At 48.8% G+C, this 22,969-nt stretch overlaps 1 protein-coding gene across 2 annotated transcripts in view; it reads left to right on the top strand.

Annotated features, from left to right (window-relative positions):
* The window catches only part of CNTN5 (contactin 5), a 2,293,676-nt gene that overhangs the window by 2,244,120 nt on the left and 26,587 nt on the right, over positions 1-22,969 (top strand). For both annotated transcript variants that reach the window (XM_075337481.1, XM_075337482.1), the window contains one exon: positions 683-795. In XM_075337481.1, the coding sequence (XP_075193596.1) occupies positions 683-795 (113 nt within the window). The remainder of the gene's footprint in view (positions 1-682; positions 796-22,969) is intronic.

Here is a 22,969-nt window from a genome sequence, read left to right as displayed (position 1 = left end):
TCACATTAGTGTGCGGTCCGTGTGACACCCATGGCATAAAACGGACATGTTGTCGTTTGGAGAATGGGCACTCGGTCCTTCTGAAAACACAGACGTGAGAAAACCCATTGATTTTAATTGGTATATGTGTCCGTGTCTACAATACGTGTGAAAATGGATGTCACACGTACCGGAGACACGAAAGTGTGAAGGTGGCCTTAATAATATTTACTACAATGTCAGATTCTCCAATTTGTGAAATTATACAAATTCAATTTAAAAAATGTAATGTGTTCTAAGAAATAGTAAATTAAAGAAAATATTTAAAAAAAAAAAAAAAAGTTTTAGCAATTTGCTTTTCTACCTTCGGTGTTTTTGTAATATCCCTCAGAACTGTAAAATTGTTCCTGGAAATATTCAATTCCGAACATATTGATATTTCATTCCCACCAAACAGGGCTAAGCTTTTGTGACACAGCAGACAGATAAAAGAATTCGGCTTTATACGCTAAGTATAAGTTCAGTCAAGTAGAGTAGTTATTAAAATGACATCGCTGGAGCAGGAATGGTTTATCAGCCTCCAGCTGTGTGAGCAGGACGACTGTATAGAGAGCAATTCTACGGATGGGGATTGGAATACTTATATTTACATTTCATTTGTATATAAAAGAGATTCTGATTATTTTTCTCCTTCCCTCTCCAGCTCCCAGCCAAGCTCCGAGCACTGTCAAATGGATACGGAACGGTTCCCATGTGTCCCTGGGCTGGGAGGCAGTCAGATCATTTGCAAACGAGTCCGATGTCATGGGATACAAGGTCAGTCAACTGCTTGATTCAGGGCATTTTCACTATCTTACAAGCGGAACATGCATGGACAATGTGTTATTTTTTTGCTTCCTTTTTGGTGCTTTTTTTGTTTATTTTTCTAAATTGATTACAAATAGAAAATAATAGTATAAGTGTGTATATGTATATATATATATATATATATATATATATATATATATATATATATACTGGCTGTACTACCCGGCTTCGCCCGGGTTAATAACTGTTGTTAACAACATTTATTCTACACACAAAAACCACATAAGAAGTAGAAATGTAATTATTAAAAGGCAAAAACTAAGCTAATAGAAGCATTTCACAACATATATTTCAACACCACAGATATTCCAGATATTGTCTGTCTCTATCTCTCTGTTTTTTCCCCCATCTGTCTCTTTCTAGGTCTGTCTCTTTCCCCGTCTGTCTCCCCGTCTCTTTGTCTGTGTCTTTTCCTGTCTGGCGCTTTCCCTGTCCGCCTGTCTCTTTCTTTGTCTGTCTCTATTTCTTTATCTCTTTCCCCGTCTGTCTCTATCAAGGTCTGTGTCTTTCCCCATCTATCTTTGTCTGTCTCTCTGGTTGTCTCCTCCTTCCCTGTCTGCCTGTCTCTGTCCCTGTCTGCATGTCTGTCTGTCTCTTTCCCCATCTGTCTTTTTCCAGGTCAGTCTCTTTCCAGGTCAGTCTCTTTCCAGGTCTCTCTCTTTCCCCGTCTGTCTCTGTCTGTCTCTTTCCCCGTCTGTCTCTGTCTGTCTCTTTCCCCGTCTGTCTATGTCTATCTCTTTCACCGTCTGTCTCTGTCTGTCTCTTTCACCGTTTGTCTCTGTCTCTCTTTCCCTGTCTGTCTCTATCTCTCTTTCCCTGTCTGTCTCTATCTCTCTCTTTCCCTGTCTGTCTCTGTCTGTCTCTCTGTCTGTCTGTCTCTCTGTCTGTCTCTGTCTGTCTCGCTCTATCCGTCTCCCCACCGACATCTTATTACCTCACATATAAGCTTCTTATACTATGAATGTCTTTTGTTCCTGTAGCAACCAATCACAGCTCCTACTAATAACCTGTAGTTCCAGGCTCTATTTACTTTAATGGAGGCATGTTTTTTGGAGAGTAACTGTAAAGCACTGGGTTACATTTTCCTGTCAAAACATAGTCTACGACGTTCCCTGGGTCACATGGGGTGTCTGTGCAAAATTTTGTGATTGTAAATGCGACGGTGCGGATACACTTTTCGTTTCACTTTTTCTCCATTATGTAGATAGGGGCAAAATTGATTGGTTAATTGGAACGCGCGGGGTTGTGTCACAACATAGCCTATGATGCTCTCGGGGTCCAGACGTGTGAGTGTGCAAAATTTTGTGGCTGTAGCTGTGACGGTGCAGATGCCAATCCCAGACACACATACACACACACATTCAGCTTTTTTTATATATATATATATATATATATATATATATATATATATATATATAAAATTACAATATAGATATATATTTCTTTTTTACATACATATATATACTAGAAGGTGGCCCGATTATAACGCATCGGGTATTCTAGAATTTATTGTGTAGTTAATGTATGATTTTTGTTATATATATCGATGTTGTTGTGTGTAGTTACCAAGTGTTTGTGTAGGGCGCTGTAAATGTTCTTGGTGTTGTCTGGGTGTGGGGGTGTGTGAGAGCGGTGTTGTTTGTGTGTTGCGTTGTTTGTGGAGTGCGTGTGTGTGTTTTGGGGGGAGGTATGTTTTGTGCAGTGTGTGTGTTGCGCGGTATGTGTGTATATTTGTGTATGCCACGGTATTTGTGTGTTGGGTGTTGTGTGTGTGCGGCGTTGTCTGTGTAGGGCGGTATTTGTGGTTCCCAGTGTGTGTGTGGTGTGTTGTGCGGTGCGCGTGTGGCGCTGTGTGTGCGTTTTGGGGGAGGTGTGCACCCCCATCGGGCTCCATCCCCCATGCTGCGCACCCCCCATTGTGCTCCATCCCCCATACGGCGCACCCCCATCGTGCTCCATCCCCCATGCTGCGCACCCCCCATCGTGCTCCATCCCCCATGCTGCGCACCCCACATCGTGCTCCATCCCCCATGCTGCGAACCCCCCATCGTGCTCCATCCCCCATGCTGTGCACCCCCCATCATGCTCCATTCCCCATGCTGCGCACTCCCCATCGTGCTCCACAGTCACACATCAGACAGTATACACGCATACATCTGATCGCATACACTCACACCCCACTTCTCCCTGTGCCCTCCGGTGGGCGGTCCCAACAGCTGTGCTGCACGCCATGCTCCTCTGCCGACACTCACAGATCCGATCGCATACACTCACACATCAGAACACACGCACACACCCGATCGCATACACGCACACACCCGATCGCATACACGCACAAACCCGATCGCATACACGTACACACCCGATCGTATACACGCACACACACACACTGACGATATCACAACATCCGGAGATACCACATGCTTCCAGCCATATGATCCTCCGGCAGGTCCTGGAAGGTCACTGCACGCACAGTATCGCCGCCGAGAAGTAAGCGATATTACTGGATGTTGTTGTGTGTGGATGCGATCTGATGTGTGTGTGAGGTGTGTGTAAGTGAGTGAATGTGATCTGATGTGTGTGTGTCTGTTCTTATTTGTGTGTGTGCGTGTGTGTGTGTGTGTGTTCCGCCGCTGCAGGACCTTGATGCGCTTACCTGCTCCCGGTCGGCGTCTGGTGAGTATGACTGCGGGGTCTTCTTTCTTCTGTCTTCTCTCTTCTGGGGGTGCCCGCTGCCTATAATGAAGTGTCTTGCAGTGTCTTTAACTCTTTCACCGCTGCATGACACTTCATTATTGACCGCAGCGTATACCGGCTCCCTGCACATGTGTACCGGGAGCCGGTGTATGCTGGAGCGGGGCTGAGCGGGCGAGGCGTCAGCGTATGCCGGCTCCCTGCACATGTGTACCGGGAGCCGGTGTACGCTGGAGCGGGCGATGCGTGCAGAGGTCCGGGGCGAGCGGCTAATCCATGTGAGGGGCGGGGCTAGGCCAGGGCGAGCGGCCAATCCGTGGGGGGCGGAGCCAGGCCGAGCCCAGAGCGGCTAATCCATGCAAGGGGCGGGGCCAGGCCGAGGCAAGCGGCCAATCCGTGGGGGGGCGGGGCCAGGCCGAGCCCAGCGGCCAATACGACAGGTGTCACTTTTATGACACTTAAGGTGACACTGTCACGTGACACAATTTTGGAGCAAGACAGACAGACAGACAGAATAAGGAAATTATATATATAGATATATTAAAAAAATCAGAAGGCAGCACTCCATTTTTCTTCAGGTTTGTCTTTCTTTAACGTCCAATAACACAGGACGTTTCCGTCAGAAACTGACATTTCTCCAACAGTAATCTCTCGGTGCTGCTCTAAAAAATTTATGTATATACAGAAAGCCGCCAATCAGGGATGTATTATTTTCAGAGCCACAGGGAAGGAGTGCACAGCCTATGTAATATATATATATATATATATATATATATATATATACAGTCATATGAAAAAGTTTGGGCAGTTTGGGTTGTTAACCTTTTTTCTTTATAACAATTTGGGTTTTTGCAGCAGCTATTTCAGCTTCATATATCTAATAACTGATGGACTGAGTAATATTTCTGCATTGAAATGAGGGTTATTGTACTAACAGAAAATGTGCAATCCGCATTTAAACTAAATTTGACCGGTGCAAAAGTATGGGCACCTCAACATAAAAGTGACATTAATATTTTGTAGATCCTCCTTTTGCAAAAATAACAGCCTCTAGTCGCTTCCTGTAGCTTGTAATGAGTTCCTGGATCCTGGATGAAGGTATATTTGACCATTCCTGTTTACAAAACAATTCCAGTTCAGTTAAGTTTGATGGTCGCCGAGCATGGACAGCACGCTTCAAATCATCCCACAGATTTTCAATGATATTCAGGTCTGGGGACTGGGATGGCCATTCCAGACCATTGTAATTGTTCCTCTGCATGAATGCCTGAGTAGATTTGGAGCGGTGATTTGGATCATTGTCTTGCTGAAATATCCATCCCCTGCGTAACTTCAACTTCATCACTGATTCTTGCACATTATTGTCAAGAATCTGCTGATACTGAGTTGAATCCATGCGACCCTCAACTTTAACAAGATTCCCGGTGCCGGCATTGGCCACACAGCCCCAAAGCATGATGGAACCTCCACCAAATTTTACTGTGGGTAGCAAGTGCTTTTCTTGGAATGCTGTGTTTTTTGCCTCCATGCATAACGCCTTTTTGTTTGACCAAACAACTCAATCTTTGTTTCATCAGTCCACAGGACCTTCTTCCAAAATGTAACTGGCTTGTCCAAATGTGCTTTTGCATACCTCAGGCGACTGTTTGTGGCGTGCTTGCAGAAACGGCTTCTTTTGCATCACTCTCCCATACAGCTTCTCCTTGTGCAACGTGCGCTCTATTGTTGACCGATGCACATTGACACCATCTGCAGCAAGATGAAGCTGCAGGTCTTTGGAGGTGGTCTGTGGATTGTCCTTGACTGTTCTCACCATTCTTCTTCTCTGCCTTTCTGATATTTTTCTTGGCCTGCCACTTCTGAGCTTAACAAGAAGTATACCTGTGTTCTTCCATTTCCTTACTATGTCCCTCACAGTGGAAACTGACAGTTTAAATCTCTGAGACAACTTTTTGTATCCTTCCCCTGAACAACTATGCTGAATAATCCTTTGTTTTCAGATCATTTGAGAGTTGTTTTGAGGAGCCCATGATGCCACTCTTCATATGAGATTCAAATAGGAGAACAACTTGCAAGTGGCCACCTTAAATACCTTTTCTCATGATTGGATACACCTGCCTATGAAGTTCAAAGCTCAATGAGGTTACAGAACTAATTTAGTGCTTTAGTAAGTCAGTAAAAAGTAGTTAGGAGTGTTCAAATCAAGAAATTGATAAGGGTGCCCATACTTTTGCACCGGTCAAATTTTGTTTAAATGCGGATTGCACATTTTCTGTTAGTACAATAAACCTCATTTCAATCCAGAAATATTACTCAGTCCATCAGTTATTAGATATATGAAACTGAAATAGCTGCTGCAAAAACCAAAATTGTTATAAAGAAAAAAGGTTAACATTAATAGGGGTGCCCAAACTTTTTCATATGACTGTATATATATATATATATATATACTAGCTGTACTACCCGGCTTCGCCCGGGTTAATAACTTTTGTTAACAAAATAGAATGTATTAACAAATCAAATAGATAGAAATAGCTCAGATTAATTAACTGTAGCAAAATAGAAGCTAAGCTGTGATTGGTTGCTATTGGCAGCCTGATAAATCTCCAGGCAACAGAAAGCCCTCCCCCTGACAGTATATATTAGCTCACACATACACATATAGACAGGTCATGTGACTGACAGCTGCCGTATTTCCTATATGGTACATTTGTTGTGCTTGTAGTTTGGCTGCTTATTAATCAGATTTTTATTTTTGAAGGATAATACCAGACTTGTGTGTGTTTAGGGCGATTATGTGGCGAGGTTGGTGTATGTGTGGTGAGATGTGTGCTGAGGGTGGTATATGTGTTCAAGCACGTGGTAGTGTGTGGTGCATTTTGTGTGTGTGTTCATATCCCCGAGTGTGGTGAGTATCCCATGTCGGGGCCCCACCTTAGCAACTGTACGATATATACTCTTTGGCGCCATCGCTCTAATTCTTTAAGTGCCCCTTGTTCACATCTGGCAGCTGTCAATTTGCCCCCAACACTTTTCGTTTCACTTTTTCCCCATTATGTAGATAGGGGCAAAATTGATTGGTAAATTGGCACGTGCAGGGTTAAAATTTCGCCTCACAACATAGCACCCGGCGCTGCCCGGGATAGTAACTGTCTCTCCCATTCTCTGTCTCCCCCTCTGTATATATCTCTCTGTCTCTCTCTATCTCTTTGTCTGTCTGTCTCTTTCCCTGTCAACCTCTTTCTCCGTCTGTCTCAATCTCTTTCCCTGTCTGTCACTTTCCCTGTCTGTCACTTTCCCTGTCTGTCACTTTCCCTCTCTTTCCCTGTCTGTCTCTTTCCCTGTCAGTCTGTCTCTTTGTCTGTGTCTGTCTCTTTGTGTCTGCCTCTTTCCCGGTCTGTGTCTGTCTCTTTCCCTGGCTGCATTGTGACACACCAACATTCCATATAAGGGCGTGGCTGCGCATTCTTCTGAAGTTCTGGCTGCACTGTGGCTCCCAGCTCCATTCGCTTTAATGGAGGCAGGTTTTTTTGGCGAATAACTGTAAAGCGCGGGGTTAAAATTTCGCCTCGAAACATAGCCTATGACGCTCTCGGGGTCCATACGTGTGAGTGTGCAAAATTTTGTGGCTGCAGCTGCGACGGTGCGGATGCCAATCCCGGACATACACACACACACACATACACACACACATACACACACATTCAGCTTTATATATTAGATGTACCGTATATATATATATACCGTGTACTCGAGCTCCTCACGGACCCGGGGGTCAAATCGCTCTGAAAGGGAGTTGCTGGCGCTACGCCAGGGGTGGTGTTTGGTGGAGAGGTCCACGGCCAGGGCCGCGGTTGTTCGGGGATTAAGTTCGTGACGCCACCCACGGGTTGTGGTGAATGGATGGACACCACCGCTGCCGTTGACTAGGCTCCCGGGGGCGGTGTTGCGCAGCTTGGTGTTGACCCCCTCCGTGGGTAGGTGGGATGATGGTCCCGGGGGCCCGAGGGAGGTGCTGAGGCGGGGTAATGGATGATGCGTGCTGGTGTGGTGCGGCACGGCGCGTGGCCCGAAGGCACAGTTGTACTCACTATTACAAACACGCTGGAGTCGCTGGTAAACCAAACAAGTTGGTGGACGGTGCCCGCAGCCGGCTGCGCTTTTCCCCTTTTCAGGTTGGTGGTTTCCGCCTTTCTCCTGCACCTCACTTTTGTAGAGAATGATGACTCCTATGCCTGAGCAACGGTATTCTGCTCCCCAGCCTGATGTATGCCAGTAGAGCCCGTGTGCCCGCAGACATTGGCCCATGGGTTCTCGATGCCTGGGCGGTGGCTTTCTACCCCTATCGTTGGGCTGTTGTCTTCAGTTGGGTCTTAGGTGGGAAAGGGCCTAAAGTCCAGTCCTCAATCAGTTGATTTTACTCGGTCCAGTTGTTTCTGGGCCTCGTACTGGGTCTGAGTACCCCTCCTGGTGCTCCGGTTTCCAATCGGTTCCCCGGTTCGGTACCGGCGGGCCACTACCCGGTCCCGGTCCCTTACGGTTCCACTGGCTGTAATCCCAGCTCCTGCAGGCAGCTACCACCGTCTGCCTCCTTGCCACGGTACCAGGGCTACGACCCCGGCACCGGTCAGTGTTGATGCTGCAAGTTTGACACCTCAGGCCTGCTGCACTTGAACTTGACTCTCCACTTCACTGTCCAGACTAAACTTGAACTGACTACTAAACACTGTGCTCCCCACTGGGAACTGACTGTTTGTTTCCTGTTTCAGGTCCTCTGGACTCCTCGGTGAGCGTGGCAAACCACCTGGCCCCGCCCCCCTGGTGTGCCCATTGAACCCTGAGAGCGGTGACAAGGGTTTTGTAGGTTGGCTGCTGTCACCTTATTAAGGGGGGGGGACAAGGTGTTTGTGTAAGGGCCTACCTGTGACAACCTGGCTAGTCCAGGGCGTCACACATCCAAAGTCAGCAACACACCCTGACAAAAGCCCAAATAAAAGAGATCTCAGAGAGCTGCAAGATGCAATACATAGAGGACTGGAAGAGTGAATTAGAGAACTCCCAGAAACTCACCATCTACCGGTCACTGCGGAGGGACTACACTCTGGCTCCATACCTGGAAAGGTTACGCCACCCCAAAGACAGGCAGACCCTGAGCCTGTACAGACTGAGTGCCCACAGCCTAGAGGTGGAAACAGGGCGGCACCGACAGACATACAAGCCGCGGGAGAACAGACTGTGCCAGCACTGCCAGCAGGGGGCTCTGGAGGACGAGGCGCACTTCCTGCTGCACTGTGACAAATACTCAGCAGTGAGGGCCTCCCACTTCCAGAAATTTACCGCTCATACCCCGGACTTTCCATCCATGGACGAGGAGATGAAACTCTGCATCCTACTGGGGGAAGAGGAATCAATGGTGGAGATCGCCGCCCAATATGTCACCACATGTCATAAGCTGAGGGGAACATAAGGCCCCTAAAAGGACTTTCAGAGCCCAATTTGTGCCCCCAACTCCCCATAACCCTGATCCCCTTCCACCACACTTACTGTATTTCTCTTGCTTTGGCAACACTAATTGTATTTTGGTCCTGCCAATAAAGCATATTTGAGTTTGAATTTGAAAAATTTGAATTTGAGGAGAGAGAGAGAGAGTGGGAGAAAGAGAAAGAGGGAGGGTGGAAGAGAGAGAGAAAGAGACAGAGAGAGGAAGAGTGTAAGAGAAAGAAAGAAAGAGAGAGAGGAAGAGTTGGCGAGACGGAGAGTGGGAGAGTGGGAGAAAGGGAGATTGGCGGAGTGGGAGAGTGGCGGAGTGGGAGAGTGGCGGAGTGGGAGAGTGGGAGAGTGGCGGAGTGGGAGAGTGGCGGAGTGGGAGAGTGGCGGAGTGGGAGAGTGGCGGAGTGGGAGAGTGGCGGAGTGGGAGAGTGGCGGAGTGGGAGAGTGGCGGAGTGGGAGAGTGGCGGAGTGGGAGAGTGGCGGAGTGGGAGAGTGGCGGAGTGGGAGAGTGGCGGAGTGGGAGAGTGGCGGAGTGGGAGAGTGGCGGAGTGGGAGAGTGGCGGAGTGGGAGAGTGGCGGAGTGGGAGAGAGACAGAGAGAGGGAGAGAGAGAGAGACTTAATTACTATCACGGGCAATGCCAGGTACTACAGCTAGTAGTTAAAATATAAATTAAAGGGGTTTTTTTTCTGCTTTTAGAAAATCCTGCTGCCAAGGAAAAGGTTTTTTTTATTTATTGAAAATACACAAACTTTTCTTACCTCCCCAGGTCCAGCAGTGAGTCTCTGCCTCTGCTCCCGGTGTCTGCTATTTTCTGCAGCACTCACATCATGTCGATAGCGCTGCAGCAAGTCACTAAGCTTGGCGGTTCCGAGTGGCTCATGCCGTCAACTAGGGCAGAGATGCGGTGCTTGCCTATTGGCGGCAGCACCACAGATAATAACAAATATCGGGAGCAGCACTGGAGACACAGAATTTGCTAACCGAGAGAAGCTATTTTACCTAAAAAATTCTTTTTATTTACATATATGCCACAAACAAGGTACACAAATAAAATTATTAAAAATTACTAAGAAGGAAAGGTGGGAAACAGTACACCCTACTCCTCACCCTTCCTGTCATATAGGGGTCGACGTCCTAAGGTTTATTGACGCCCCTATTCCTCGTCGACTGAGGCCCTATAACAACCCTCCACTCACACTAGTAAAGTACCGTGTGCCCTAGTTTAAAGTGGGTAAGGTGAAACACCCAAGGTCAGACCCATATAGATAGTATGTGACATCAATTTAGTCCAGATAATAATTCACTGTCAGTAAATGTCATAAATCATCTATAGGGGGATTATTTACTCAGTCGACTATCAGTCAAGAGTATCAGATCATAAGAACTGCTGTTGCATATGTCCAGGATGCACCCTACGCGTTTCGCCCTCTTATCAAAACACCAGGGCTCATCAGGGGTATAGAACATAGATCCTTGACAATTAAATCACAGCTTCAACCTAGAACAAAAAACATAAATATAATAATCAATACACTGTTACCAACTTGGAAGTCAATAGTTATGTCAAAAAATATATAATGTAATCAAAGAGAGGAACAAGGACAGTACTGACCGGTGATAGTGAGTTACACCAGAATAGTTTTAAATACTGTTAATAATTTGTCCTCCAGAAGTACAGACCAGGAAAATGCATCTATCAATACAAAAATTGTTTAGAAGAACAGAGAGTCCTCAGTGGTTGATACCTTTTAATGGCTAACTGAAAAGATGGTAATAATTGCAAGCTTTCGAGACTACTCAGGTCTCTTCATCAGGCATGGTATAACACAAAATCTGAAGAGTCACGTATTTATACACAACAGGACTTAGAATAGTGCAGTAAAAAAAAAAAAAAAAAAAAAAAGGAAAAAAAAAAGGACAAGTTATATGAAACAGAACTATCTCTATGGCAGGGGGACAAGCTGTTCTAGCCATAAATACTGCTGCAGTTCAGTGTGAAAGTTTTATTGTCCTTTGATAAGGGTCTGGTCCAGGGCTGTGACATGCTCGGATGGTCAGAGGAGCACATCTTTTAACTGATGTAAAAAGACATGAATCCATGAGACACATTCATTCCTTCTCTGAATGTGTCAAAGGTCATCATAAGTTTGTACTCCCATAGTCTCCTGTCTCTCTGGGACTTGAAGTTTCCTTTCAATACCAGCAATTTCATGTCCATGATGCTGTGGTCTGGGTTACAAAAATGTTTGGCCAATTATTATTGCAATTATTACCATCTTTTCAGTTAGCCATTAAAAGGTATCAACCACTGAGGACTCTCTGTTCTTTTAAACAATTTTTTTATCTCTACTGGCTAACACGGTACAAAGATATATTTTACTTGTATCTATCAATACAAACAATACATGATATATATACAAATACGGATACAGATATGAAGTATCTATTCACTCCAACCCTCCTAGACAAAAGAGGGCTTACATATTAGATAAAGGAAATATATACCTGTTAAAGCAGTCCCGGGTTATAGACATATCCCTCAGCCAATCTGGGAGATCTCCCGAGGTTCAGAACACACCCATATATGCACGTACTGGTCTATGAGAGATCAAGTCAGGACACACAAATCAAATCCCCTCTGTCTGCTTCAACAGTGTGAGTAAACCATACATCTCAGTACATGAATCCGTACATCCATTAGGGACGTTTTGATAGAAAAATCACCTCAAATGGCTGTCCCTGCCGAATTCACAGGACATAAACAATGTACGTACATGTCAATACCCAGACAGTACCTGGTCTAGTTAAGGATAGATGTCAGCACTTTTAAAGATTCATCCCGTGCCACAGGCTCAATCACGTAATAATGGTACAAATGTCCTCAGGAAAAGCCAGTCTTCCCTTCAAAAACATATATATATACATGGCGTAAGAATGAACAATAAATTTATGCCCACCTATTAATCCTGGATATTGGGCATTATTATTGTTGCTTTAGGATATGACACAATCAGGTAGCCAGTGTTTTATCTGTGACTGCCTTATGTTGCTTTTAATTGTGAACACTGTTACTTTCGTGAGGGATGGTTTTGAATGGACATACCCCCCCCACCCCCCCCCCCTTCTTTTTAACTTCTCTAAATCATATATGTATCATCAGTACATTATTGTTTTTGACATGGCGGGACCTATCGGGTCCTTTTGGGATACAAATAATTTCCCCATTTCGGGTATTCGTGCTTTTGGTTATTACAAAATTGTGGCGGTTGTGTGAGATCCACCTGACGGTCTCACCCTCGGGAGTATAATAAGCTCGTGCGGTGATTAATCCACGCATGCGCGATTGCGGCGAAGCTCCTTTTTTCTAAGTGGTAATGTTGATAATGTGCGCATGCGCGGGTCTTTTGCGCATGCGCGATGTGCTAGGAACGTCCGGGTATACGGAACTATTCACTGCAGTCCCAGACCCGGTGGGATGATGTTTTATGCTGCACATCCCGGAAGTGACGTTACGGGAGCGGCGGATCAGCTGTGTTTTGGCGCGGAATATGGGGTTTAAAAGTCGGCTAAGATTGCTATGTTTTAGCACACCCGTACTGGATACACATCGCTACCCAGATGACACTGCTCGTCCAGGTAATTCCATTTTGCCTTGTCTGAAACAATTCTTTGCTATGCTGTGAGCTTATGGTGTATATGATCTTTAGTGGCTGTATAATGGGACTGAGTTGGGTTATATCCCCTTCTATTTAGGCACTAATAGAGGTGTTGCCTAGACCGGGACCCGGATTTTTTGAGGTATGTGCGGCACCTCCTAAGGTCCATATAGCCTTTTGTGGGGCGTGTTTATCTGTTCATTCTTACGCCATGTATATATATATATATGTTTTTGAAGGGAAGACTGGCTTTTCCTGAGGACATTTGTACCATTATTACGTGATTGAGCCTGTGGCACGGGATGAATCTTTAAAAGTGCTGACATCTATCCTTAACTAGACCAGGTACTGTCTGGGTATTGGCCCTGTATACATGTACGTACATTGTTTATGTCCTGTGAAATCGGCAGGGACAGCCATTTGAGGTGATTTTTCTATCAAAACGTCCCTAATGGATGTACGGATTCATGTACTGAGATGTATGGTTTACTCACGATGTGAAGCCCCACAGGTGTTGTGTCGGTGCATTACCTTCAGGGACTCCACTCAGCTGGATCTGGTCACAGGTAGGAGATCTTCTTCTTGTCGTGACGCCACTCTCAGTATTGCGGCCAGTAGGGACCGCCACTGCAGGTTGAGGGTCGCCTGGGGCTGATGGTGTGTGCAGTTAGTTGGAATAGCCTCCTGAGAGTGAGGCAAGCCCCAGGGCCCGGTGTAGGTGCGTAGTACCACAAGGCGCAGAATGACTCAACACAGGCAGGATGTCTTTCAGGGTTTTTACTCACAGTTGATGGCAGGGTGAGTGACCCGGGCGTAGCTGGGATGAACCAAGTGGGAACCAGGTGTCCTTCAGGCTGACTTGTGAGGGTGACTACTAACTCGCCTTCCTTAGCCCTTGGTGGTTTGGGGTAACCCCGACTTTGAGTCCCTATGGGGGTCACCCAGGGAAGATGCTGCAGCCTCTCTCCCCTTCGTTTGCCGTTTGCTTGTCGCCTGGACCAGGCCACTCCAGCTGCTTGCCTCCTGTGACCTATGGGCCCTAACTGTGGCTACGTGGCTGCGGCTTTTGTAGTGTTGTGGCGTGGGCTTTGAGAGCCCCACACCGGCAGGTTTAGCAAAAGAAAGCTGGATCTATCTCCGCTTCGGGATCTGCCGCCCGTTTGGGCCTGGTACTCTCTAGCAGTCTCCTTACTTCCCACTCCGTTGCTCTCTCTCTAGCTGAAGATGGATTTCGGGTAGCACTCCTAGTTGACCGTTCTCCCCCGTCAGTAGCCACTGCGCGGGCGCTGTCAGACTGCACAGCCCCAGGGATCTGCTCCTCACTCGAGCTCCCTGGACTCTACACTGCTCTGGCTCACTGCCCCTCCTCTCCTGTTCTTGCCTACGCCACCTAGCAACCAGACTCTCTTACCACACCCCTTGAGAGGAGATGGAGGCTTTTGGCCCCCTCCACTATTCCAGTGAAGGTGAAGGCTTTTCCCCCTCCTGGGATCCCCAGGGGTCCTCTCATGGGTACATGTGTGAGACCTGATCACTATGCGCCTGTGTTCCACACCCCGGTCAGCCTTCTGGATTACCTGTATTGTACTGTCCCCAGCATGGGTGCAGTACTCAGTGGTGCCTGACCAGGTCAGGGGCGCCACATTCCCCCTTAGTTATCACCAGCACGTCCTCGGGCTGCAAGACAACATTTTAAAATGCATAAAACATTAAAACATGTAAAACATTTTTAAAAGCACCAGGTACCATACATCACCACCCTCCACCCACAAGTCCGTTAACCCACCCAAAACCCTTTCACGTTGGCCGCGACTTCAGCCACTTCTGGCAGGATGTAGAGGCGGCTTTCATGGGCTGGTGGTTTCAGGGTATACCTGGCCTGGTGGATCCGCGCCTTCAGCCACTTCTGGCAGGATGTAGAGGCGGCCTCCACAGTTGGTGCTGACCAGGTACCCTCTTTGTGGTGGAGAGCCAGGCCCCATAAACAGGCATGCTCTCTGGTCGCAGGTGAGCCAAGGCCCTATATACGGACGGGCTCCTCCTGGTTGCAGACGAGCCAAGCCCCTAAACAGGCTGACTCTGGTGGTGGTGGTGCCCTTTTGGTGTAACTTTTTACACTGCGAGAGTTTGTGGCTATAGCCAGTTCATAGCCTTAAGGTTTATTTCTCACAATAGTTTATGTGGGCATATTCTTGAACTTTAAAACGTTGCAAAGCAAACTTTCCAAACTGGTCAAAACTTGCTGCACTTTACTTAAACTTATGCAGACTCCTCTTCACCAGGGCTTGGGCCTGTAGGGCTGCGGCACCTGTTGCTTTCTTGACCTTTTTCCTCATCTGTAGTTGTCTCGTCATTAGGTCTTTTGTCTTTTCTTTCTTCTTCTTTGGGACATGGCACTACATCTAGCGCATACCACCCTCTTTCTCCTTGGTGCATGGTGAACTGTACGGAGTCTCCCATCTTTAAGTTTCTGCCAGGGTGTCCTCTGGGCAGATTAGCTCTGACGTCTCTCCTATTAACAAAAATGCCTTCTTTGATACCAGGTGCTACGATGAACCCGTATCCTGACTTTAGGCTGAAGTCCTCCACTACTCCTCTGCAAAGGGGTCCTCGGACCTGTGCTTTGGCTCTTCTCAGGAACCTTTTTTCTTGTAGGTCTCTGGCCGTGATGTCATCTCTCTGCTCTGGGGATGGCGGTGCAGGGGAAAACTGAGTTCTGCTGCGGCGCTGTGTCTTGCGGGCTGGATTCTGCGAAGTGCAGCTTACAGGCTCCCAGGTAGGGCGGTTGGGCAGGTCTTCTTCGTCAGCAGGAGGTGTCAGGTCTTCCTCGTCCCAGCGGGAATATGGCAGCATCTCCGGCTCTGGGACTAGCACTGCTGCTGGCTCCGGGGGCAACTCCTCAGCTTCTTGCCCTCCTCTCCCCCTTAGTTCTTCGCTGCACTCTGGTCGTGGCAGCGCCGGGGATGAGTGTTCCTCAGCTGGCCCAGGCGGTGGACTCTTCAGCGTGGTTGCTGCAGGGGTTGCCTTAGGGGTGTGCGGAGGGAGCATGTATCGGTCCACCATCTCCTGTGGGAACTTGGCCTCCAGGTCAGCCTTCAGCTGCCAGTATGCGGAGTCTTCACCTATCAGGGATTTCCTAGTAGGGACTTCCTTAGGCTCGGGAGCGGTGTCTGCTCTGGCCTTGCAGGCCGGGGTAAATGGTGATGCAATCTCTTGGCGGGCCGCGCCCTGTATGGCGGCGGCCTGGTCTTGGCGGGCCGCGCCCGGCATGGCGGCGGCCTGGTCTTGGCGGGCCGCGCCCTGTATGGCGGCGGCCTGGTCTTGGCGGGCCGAGCCTGGCGTGGCGGCGGCCTGGATCTGCGTCGCTGTTGCGGCCAGTTCTTGGCGGGCCGGACTGGGCATTGCAGCCGCGGTCTGAATTGGCGTCGCATCCTCGATGGGGTCCGTGCAGGTGGAGCTGGGCATCGCTGCAGTGATCGGGGCTTGACGGGCCGCACCTGGCGGGGCTGCGGCCTGGTTCAGCATCTCACTTGCGGCTCGGACGAGCGTCGCTGCTGCGGTGGGGTCTTGGCGGACTGGGCTCAGCAGGGTGGCAGCCTGGGTCAGCGTCACACCTGCGGCACGGATGAGTATCGCCGTGGCAGTCGGACCTTTGCGGGCCAGGCGGGGTGTCGCTGCGGCGGCCTGGATTAGGCGGGCCGCACCTAGCGTGGCTGCGGCCTCGCTCAGCGTCGCTGCGCCAGGCGCCTCTTCTGGGACCGCGGTCGTAGCAGCAGGGGTCGGAGCACTTGCGCTGGCCGGGGCAACTCTGGACTCACCCATCGGTGGCACCATCGGGATCTGAGTCGTCGCCGCTCGATCTGGCAGGCGTCGCGCGGCTCCCTCCTCGTAGGTCCGAACCGCCGCAGCCATCTCCAGAAGCTCCATGCGTTCCTCTCTGAGCTGTCGCATAATCCTGGCCTCCAGCTGATCGCAGAAGATAGCAAGCTCCCGGCACCACCAGGCAGCAGAGCCTGGTTCTGGGTATCCACGTCCGGACTCCATTTCTTCTCTCTGCAGCAGCAGGCTTGTGGCTCTCTTTCCTTCCCGCCGTCTCTGGACGCTTCCGCTCTCTTCACAAGCGAGGTCAGAACTCTGCAGGGGATCTCTGGGTAGCCACACCTCTTCGTGGGCGGTAACTTCTTCCAGCGCGGGCTGCTGTTGTTTTTCAGCGCGCTTTCCATGGTGGCAATATGGCGGCGCTTCCAATTTTTCAAGCGGACCGCCCAGGCACATGGTCACCTGTCTGAACAGGTCTAGTCCTTATCCTGTTCGTGACGCCAGATGTGAAGCCCCACAGGTGTTGTGTCGGTGCATTACCTTCAGGGACTCCACTCAGCTGGATCTGGTCACAGGTAGGAGATCTTCTTCTTGTCGTGACGCCACTCTCAGTATTGCAGCCAGTAGGGACCGCCACTGCAGGTTGAGGGTCGCCTGGGGCTGATGGTGTGTGCAGTTAGTTGGAATAGCCTCCTGAGAGTGAGGCAAGCCCCAGGGCCCGGTGTAGGTGCGTAGTACCACAAGGCGCAGAATGACTCAACACAGGCAGGATGTCTTTCAGGGTTTTTACTCACAGTTGATGGCAGGGTGAGTGACCCGGGCGTAGCTGGGATGAACCAAGTGGGAACCAGGTGTCCTTCAGGCTGACTTGTGAGGGTGACTACTAACTCGCCTTCCTTAGCCCTTGGTGGTTTGGGGTAACCCCGACTTTGAGTCCCTATGGGGGTCACCCAGGGAAGATGCTGCAGCCTCTCTCCCCTTCGTTTGCCGTTTGCTTGTCGCCTGGACCAGGCCACTCCAGCTGCTTGCCTCCTGTGACCTATGGGCCCTAACTGTGGCTACGTGGCTGCGGCTTTTGTAGTGTTGTGGCGTGGGCTTTGAGAGCCCCACACCGGCAGGTTTAGCAAAAGAAAGCTGGATCTATCTCCGCTTCGGGATCTGCCGCCCGTTTGGGCCTGGTACTCTCTAGCAGTCTCCTTACTTCCCACTCCGTTGCTCTCTCTCTAGCTGAAGATGGATTTCGGGTAGCACTCCTAGTTGACCGTTCTCCCCCGTCAGTAGCCACTGCGCGGGCGCTGTCAGACTGCACAGCCCCAGGGATCTGCTCCTCACTCGAGCTCCCTGGACTCTACACTGCTCTGGCTCACTGCCCCTCCTCTCCTGTTCTTGCCTACGCCACCTAGCAACCAGACTCTCTTACCACACCCCTTGAGAGGAGATGGAGGCTTTTGGCCCCCTCCACTATTCCAGTGAAGGTGAAGGCTTTTCCCCCTCCTGGGATCCCCAGGGGTCCTCTCATGGGTACATGTGTGAGACCTGATCACTATGCGCCTGTGTTCCACACCCCGGTCAGCCTTCTGGATTACCTGTATTGTACTGTCCCCAGCATGGGTGCAGTACTCAAAGGTGCCTGACCAGGTCAGGGGCGCCACAACACTGTTGAAGCAGACAGAGGGGATTTGATTTGTGTGTCCTGACTTGATCTCTCATAGACCAGTACGTGCATATATGGGTGTGTTCTGAACCTCGGGAGATCTCCCAGATTGGCTGAGGGATATGTCTATAACCCGGGACTGCTTTAACAGGTATATATTTCCTTTATCTAATATGTAAGCCCTCTTTTGTCTAGGAGGGTTGGAGTGAATAGATACTTCATATCTGTATCCGTATTTGTATATATATCATGTATTGTTTGTATTGATAGATGCATTTTCCTGGTCTGTACTTCTGGAGGACAAATTATTAACAGTATTTAAAACTATTCTGGTGTAACTCACTATCACCGGTCAGTACTGTCCTTGTTCCTCTCTTTGATTACATTATATATTTTTTGACATAACTATTGACTTCCAAGTTGGTAACAGTGTATTGATTATTATATTTATGTTTTTTGTTCTAGGTTGAAGCTGTGATTTAATTGTCAAGGATCTATGTTCTATACCCCTGATGAGCGCTGGTGTTTTGATAAGAGGGCGAAACGCGTAGGGTGCATCCTGGACATATGCAACAGCAGTTCTTATGATCTGATACTCTTGACTGATAGTCGACTGAGTAAATAATCCCCCTATAGATGATTTATGACATTTACTGACAGTGAATTATTATCTGGACTAAATTGATGTCACATACTATCTATATGGGTCTGACCTTGGGTGTTTCACCTTACCCACTTTAAACTAGGGCACACGGTACTTTACTAGTGTGAGTGGAGGGTTGTTATAGGGCCTCAGTCGACGAGGAATAGGGGCGTCAATAAACCTTAGGACGTCGACCCCTATATGACAGGAAGGGTGAGGAGTAGGGTGTACTGTTTCCCACCTTTCCTTCTTAGTAATTTTTAATAATTTTATTTGTGTACCTTGTTTGTGGCATATATGTAAATAAAAAGAATTTTTTAGGTAAAATAGCTTCTCTCGGTTAATGAATTTAATATCTTTTACCTTGATATTGCAATCGGTTTAAGACACAGAATTTGCACCAGGGCAAAGGAATTTTCTAAAACCAGAAGACTGCTATAACCTGCAGTTTCCAGCCTGATCCAAGTTTTAGATTATTCCCTTGTAAAAGTTTCTTTCCTGGTAATATTGGCTAGATGTGTAGTCAGGGTGCTGCTGTCTTCACTAGTATCAACACAGATCCAGAACTGTACTTAATTTCTCTTCATGAGCTTTCCTCCTTATCTATAGTCTGTTTTCTCTGCTCTCCATAAAACCTTAGATACTTTTGCCTCTCTTCACTGATCAGTGATGACCAGTATATAATCACCTTTTCCTTCCTGCCACTAGCTCTAAAGGCCCCGTCACACTAAGCAACATCGCTAGCAACATCGCTGCTAACGAACAACTTTTGTGACGTTGCTAGCGATGTTGCTGTGTGTGACATCCAGCAACAACCTGGCCCCTGCTGTGAGGTCGTTGGTTGTTGCTGAATGTCCTGGGCCATTTTTTAGTTGTTGCTGTCCCGCTGTGAAGCACAGATCGCTGTGTGTGACAGCGAGACAGCAACAACTAAATGTGCAGGCAGCAGGAGCCGGCTTCTGCGGAGGCTGGTAACCAATGTAAACATCGGGTAACCAAGAAGCCCTGTCCCTGGTTACCCGATATTTACCTTCGTTACCAGCCTCCGCCACTCTCACTGTCAGTGCCGGCTCCTGCTCTGTGCACATGTAGCTGCAGCACACATCGGGTAATTAACCCGATGTGTGCTGTAACTAGGAGAGCAACCAGCAACCTTTTAGCAACTTACCAGCGATCCCTATCGTTGTTGGGATCGCTGGTAAGTTGCTTAGTGTGACTGGACCTTTACACCGAGAGAAGGGAGGGAGAGCAGAGAGAACCATCAGTATCTGGAGCTTTCCTCCTTATCTATAGTTTGTTTTCTCTGCTCTCCAAAAAACCTTAGATACCTTCTCCTCTCTCCACTGATGAACAGTGTATAATCGCTTCTTCCTCCCTTAACAGTGAATGAAGGGAGGGAGAGTAGAGAGAACCACCAGGAGCAGAAGTGTCCCTCCTTATCTGTAGTCTGTTTTCTCTGCATTCGATAAAACCTTGGATACTTTCTCCTCTCTCCACTGATGACCAGTGTATAATCACCTCTTTTTTCCTCCTGATAGCTCTAACACTGAGATAAGGGAGAGAGAGCAAAGCGAGCCATAAGGGGCAGGAGCTTTCCTTCTTATCCATAGTCTGTTTTCTCTGCTCTCCATAAAACCTGAGATACAATTGAAATCAGACGTTTACATACATTATCTAAAAAGACACATCTGCAGGTTTTTCTCACTATCTGATATGAAATTAGAATAAACCTTTCCCATTTTAGGTCAATTAGGAACCAAAATTATTTATATTTGCCAAATAATAATAATAATAAAAAAAATAATAAAGTTTATATAGCGCCAACGTATTTCGCAGCACTTTACAATCAGGTGGGGGCTTGTACAGACATTATGGCAGAATGAGAGAGAGAAGATGTTTTAATTCATTTTTATTACTTTGCGCAAAGTCCAAAGTTTACATACACTAAAGGGTGCTTTACACGCTGCGACATCGCTACCGATATATCGTTGGGGTCACGTCATTAGTGACGCACATCCGGCGCCGTTAGCGACATCGCAGCGTGTGACACCAAGAAGCGACGATCAACGATTGCAAAAGCGTCAAAAATCGTTGATCGTTGACACGTCGCTCCTTTTCATAATATCGTTGCTGCTGCAGGTACGATGTTGTTCGTCGTTCCTGCGGCAGCACACATCGCTGTGTGTGACACCGCAGGAACGACGAACATCTCATTACATGCGTCCACCGGCAATGAGGAAGGAAGGAGGTGGGCGGGATGTTCCGGCCGCTCATCTCCGCCCCTCCTCTGCTATTGGGCGACCGCTTAGTGACGTCGCTATGACGCCGAACACACCTCCCCCTTGGAGGAGGGATTGTTCGGCGGTCACAGCGACGTCGCTGAAAAGGTATGTGCGTGTGATACTGCCGTAGTGATAATGTTCGCTACGGCAGCGAACACCAAATGTCACATGAACGACGGGGGTGGGAGCTATCGCGCAGAACATCGCTAGCAATCGCTTGCGATGTTGCAGCATGTAAAGCACCCTTTAGAGTACTATGCCTTTAAACAATATGGGACAGCCCATATAATGATGTTGTGACGCCCTGGGCAAGCCAGGGGTCACAGGTCATCACACCACCACACCCTACACCCCAGTTAGGCACAACACAGCTAACCCAAAATCCTTGTTGCCTTCCTCCAGGAGCTGATGTCCACACCAGGGGGTGGGCCAGGCGGTTGGCTCCGCCCACCGAGGAGTTCACAGCTCTGGAGGCGGGAAGAACCAGGCAGTTAGCTCAGGGAGAGCTTGAGTGTGGAGCTAAGATCAGTTTAGGAGAGTGAAGTGAAAGTAGAAGGAAGTGACAGTTTGTAAAGCCTGAACTTGGTCCGGGTGTGTACCCCGGGCTGAGAGACAGCAAGGTCAGCAGACGGCGGTGATTGTCCGCAGGGGTGACTGCTCGGAGGTTACTGGAAGGACCACGTACGGGTGGTGACCCGGCGGTTTGGAGCAGTGTACAAGGAACAGTTAGCACCAGGGCAGGGGCCTTTCGGATCCCGACAAGGCTAGGAGTCGCCATAATTTGCCAAATCCGTCAGTGGAGGGGACGACTGTCTCCAAACAACCAAGTCCCGATTGAAGGCAACAGTCCAACCATTAAAGGAGAGACACCGCCACCGCCAGGGCACCAGTTTCTCAGGGCCAGCGCCTGCGGGCAAAAAGTAGGGCTCCTCCGGCCCATATCCAAGCCGGGGAGCGGGTTACCGGTGGGAACCCATCGCAACCACAACCATCTTAGGTGCAGGACAAAGGGACCGTCACCGTCAACTACTGGGGAAAAGCAAGTGCAGCCGTCCGTGGGAACCGTCTTTCCAGCCGTGTGTTTTACCGAGAACTGTGTCATCGTCTCAGGCTGAGTGAGTACCACAGTGCCGCAAGGCACAGCGCTGCCCCCGCGTCCCTGCGCCCACCAAGCCCTGCATCTCCCACCACATCACTGGGCCCCGGGATCACCAACCCCTACCCACGGAGGGGCAACACAACAACTTGCTGCTCCACGCCATCACTCCCGGGATCCCCATTCAGAGCAGCGGTGGTGCCAACAAATCACCACAACCGTGGGTGGCGTCACGGACAATAGACTATACCCCAAAACCCAATCCCCTTTCACTCACGGGTGAGGAGCGCCGCTCGAGACCCCCGGGATCCGGCCCACCGCTCGAGCCACCACTGAGCAGCAGCAGCCGGACCCGAGCAGAGGGGTGAGCGCAGTGCTGACACCCTCCTCCCCGCCCGCGACATTGTCATGTCTTTGGAAGCATCTGATAGGTTTATTGGCAACATCTGAGTTAATTACAGACACACCTGTGGATGTATTTTAAGGCACACCTGAAACACACTGCTTCTTTATGTTGCATCATGGGAAAATCAAAACAAAATCAGCCAAGATCTCAGTAAGAGAATTGTGGACTTGCACAACACCTGGCAGCATTGATGCCGCTGAAATGGGCTGAGCGCATGTGAAAGATTTCCAGGTGCTGCAGTGATGCTGGCTCTTGGAAATTATGTTAGTATTCCCACAGGGGCATGATAATATGGAAAAAGGGTCAACTAGTCTGGGGAAACAATTCCCCATTGACTAGTTATAGGCCTATTTAGCATAAGAACCACATACTTTTATAAAG

Source organism: Anomaloglossus baeobatrachus, chromosome 2 (assembly GCF_048569485.1).
Source record: "Anomaloglossus baeobatrachus isolate aAnoBae1 chromosome 2, aAnoBae1.hap1, whole genome shotgun sequence".
NCBI classification, from domain to species: Eukaryota; Metazoa; Chordata; class Amphibia; order Anura; family Aromobatidae; genus Anomaloglossus; species Anomaloglossus baeobatrachus.
The sequence above is the reverse complement of the archived record's forward strand: the minus strand, read 5'-3'. Positions and strand labels throughout refer to the sequence as shown.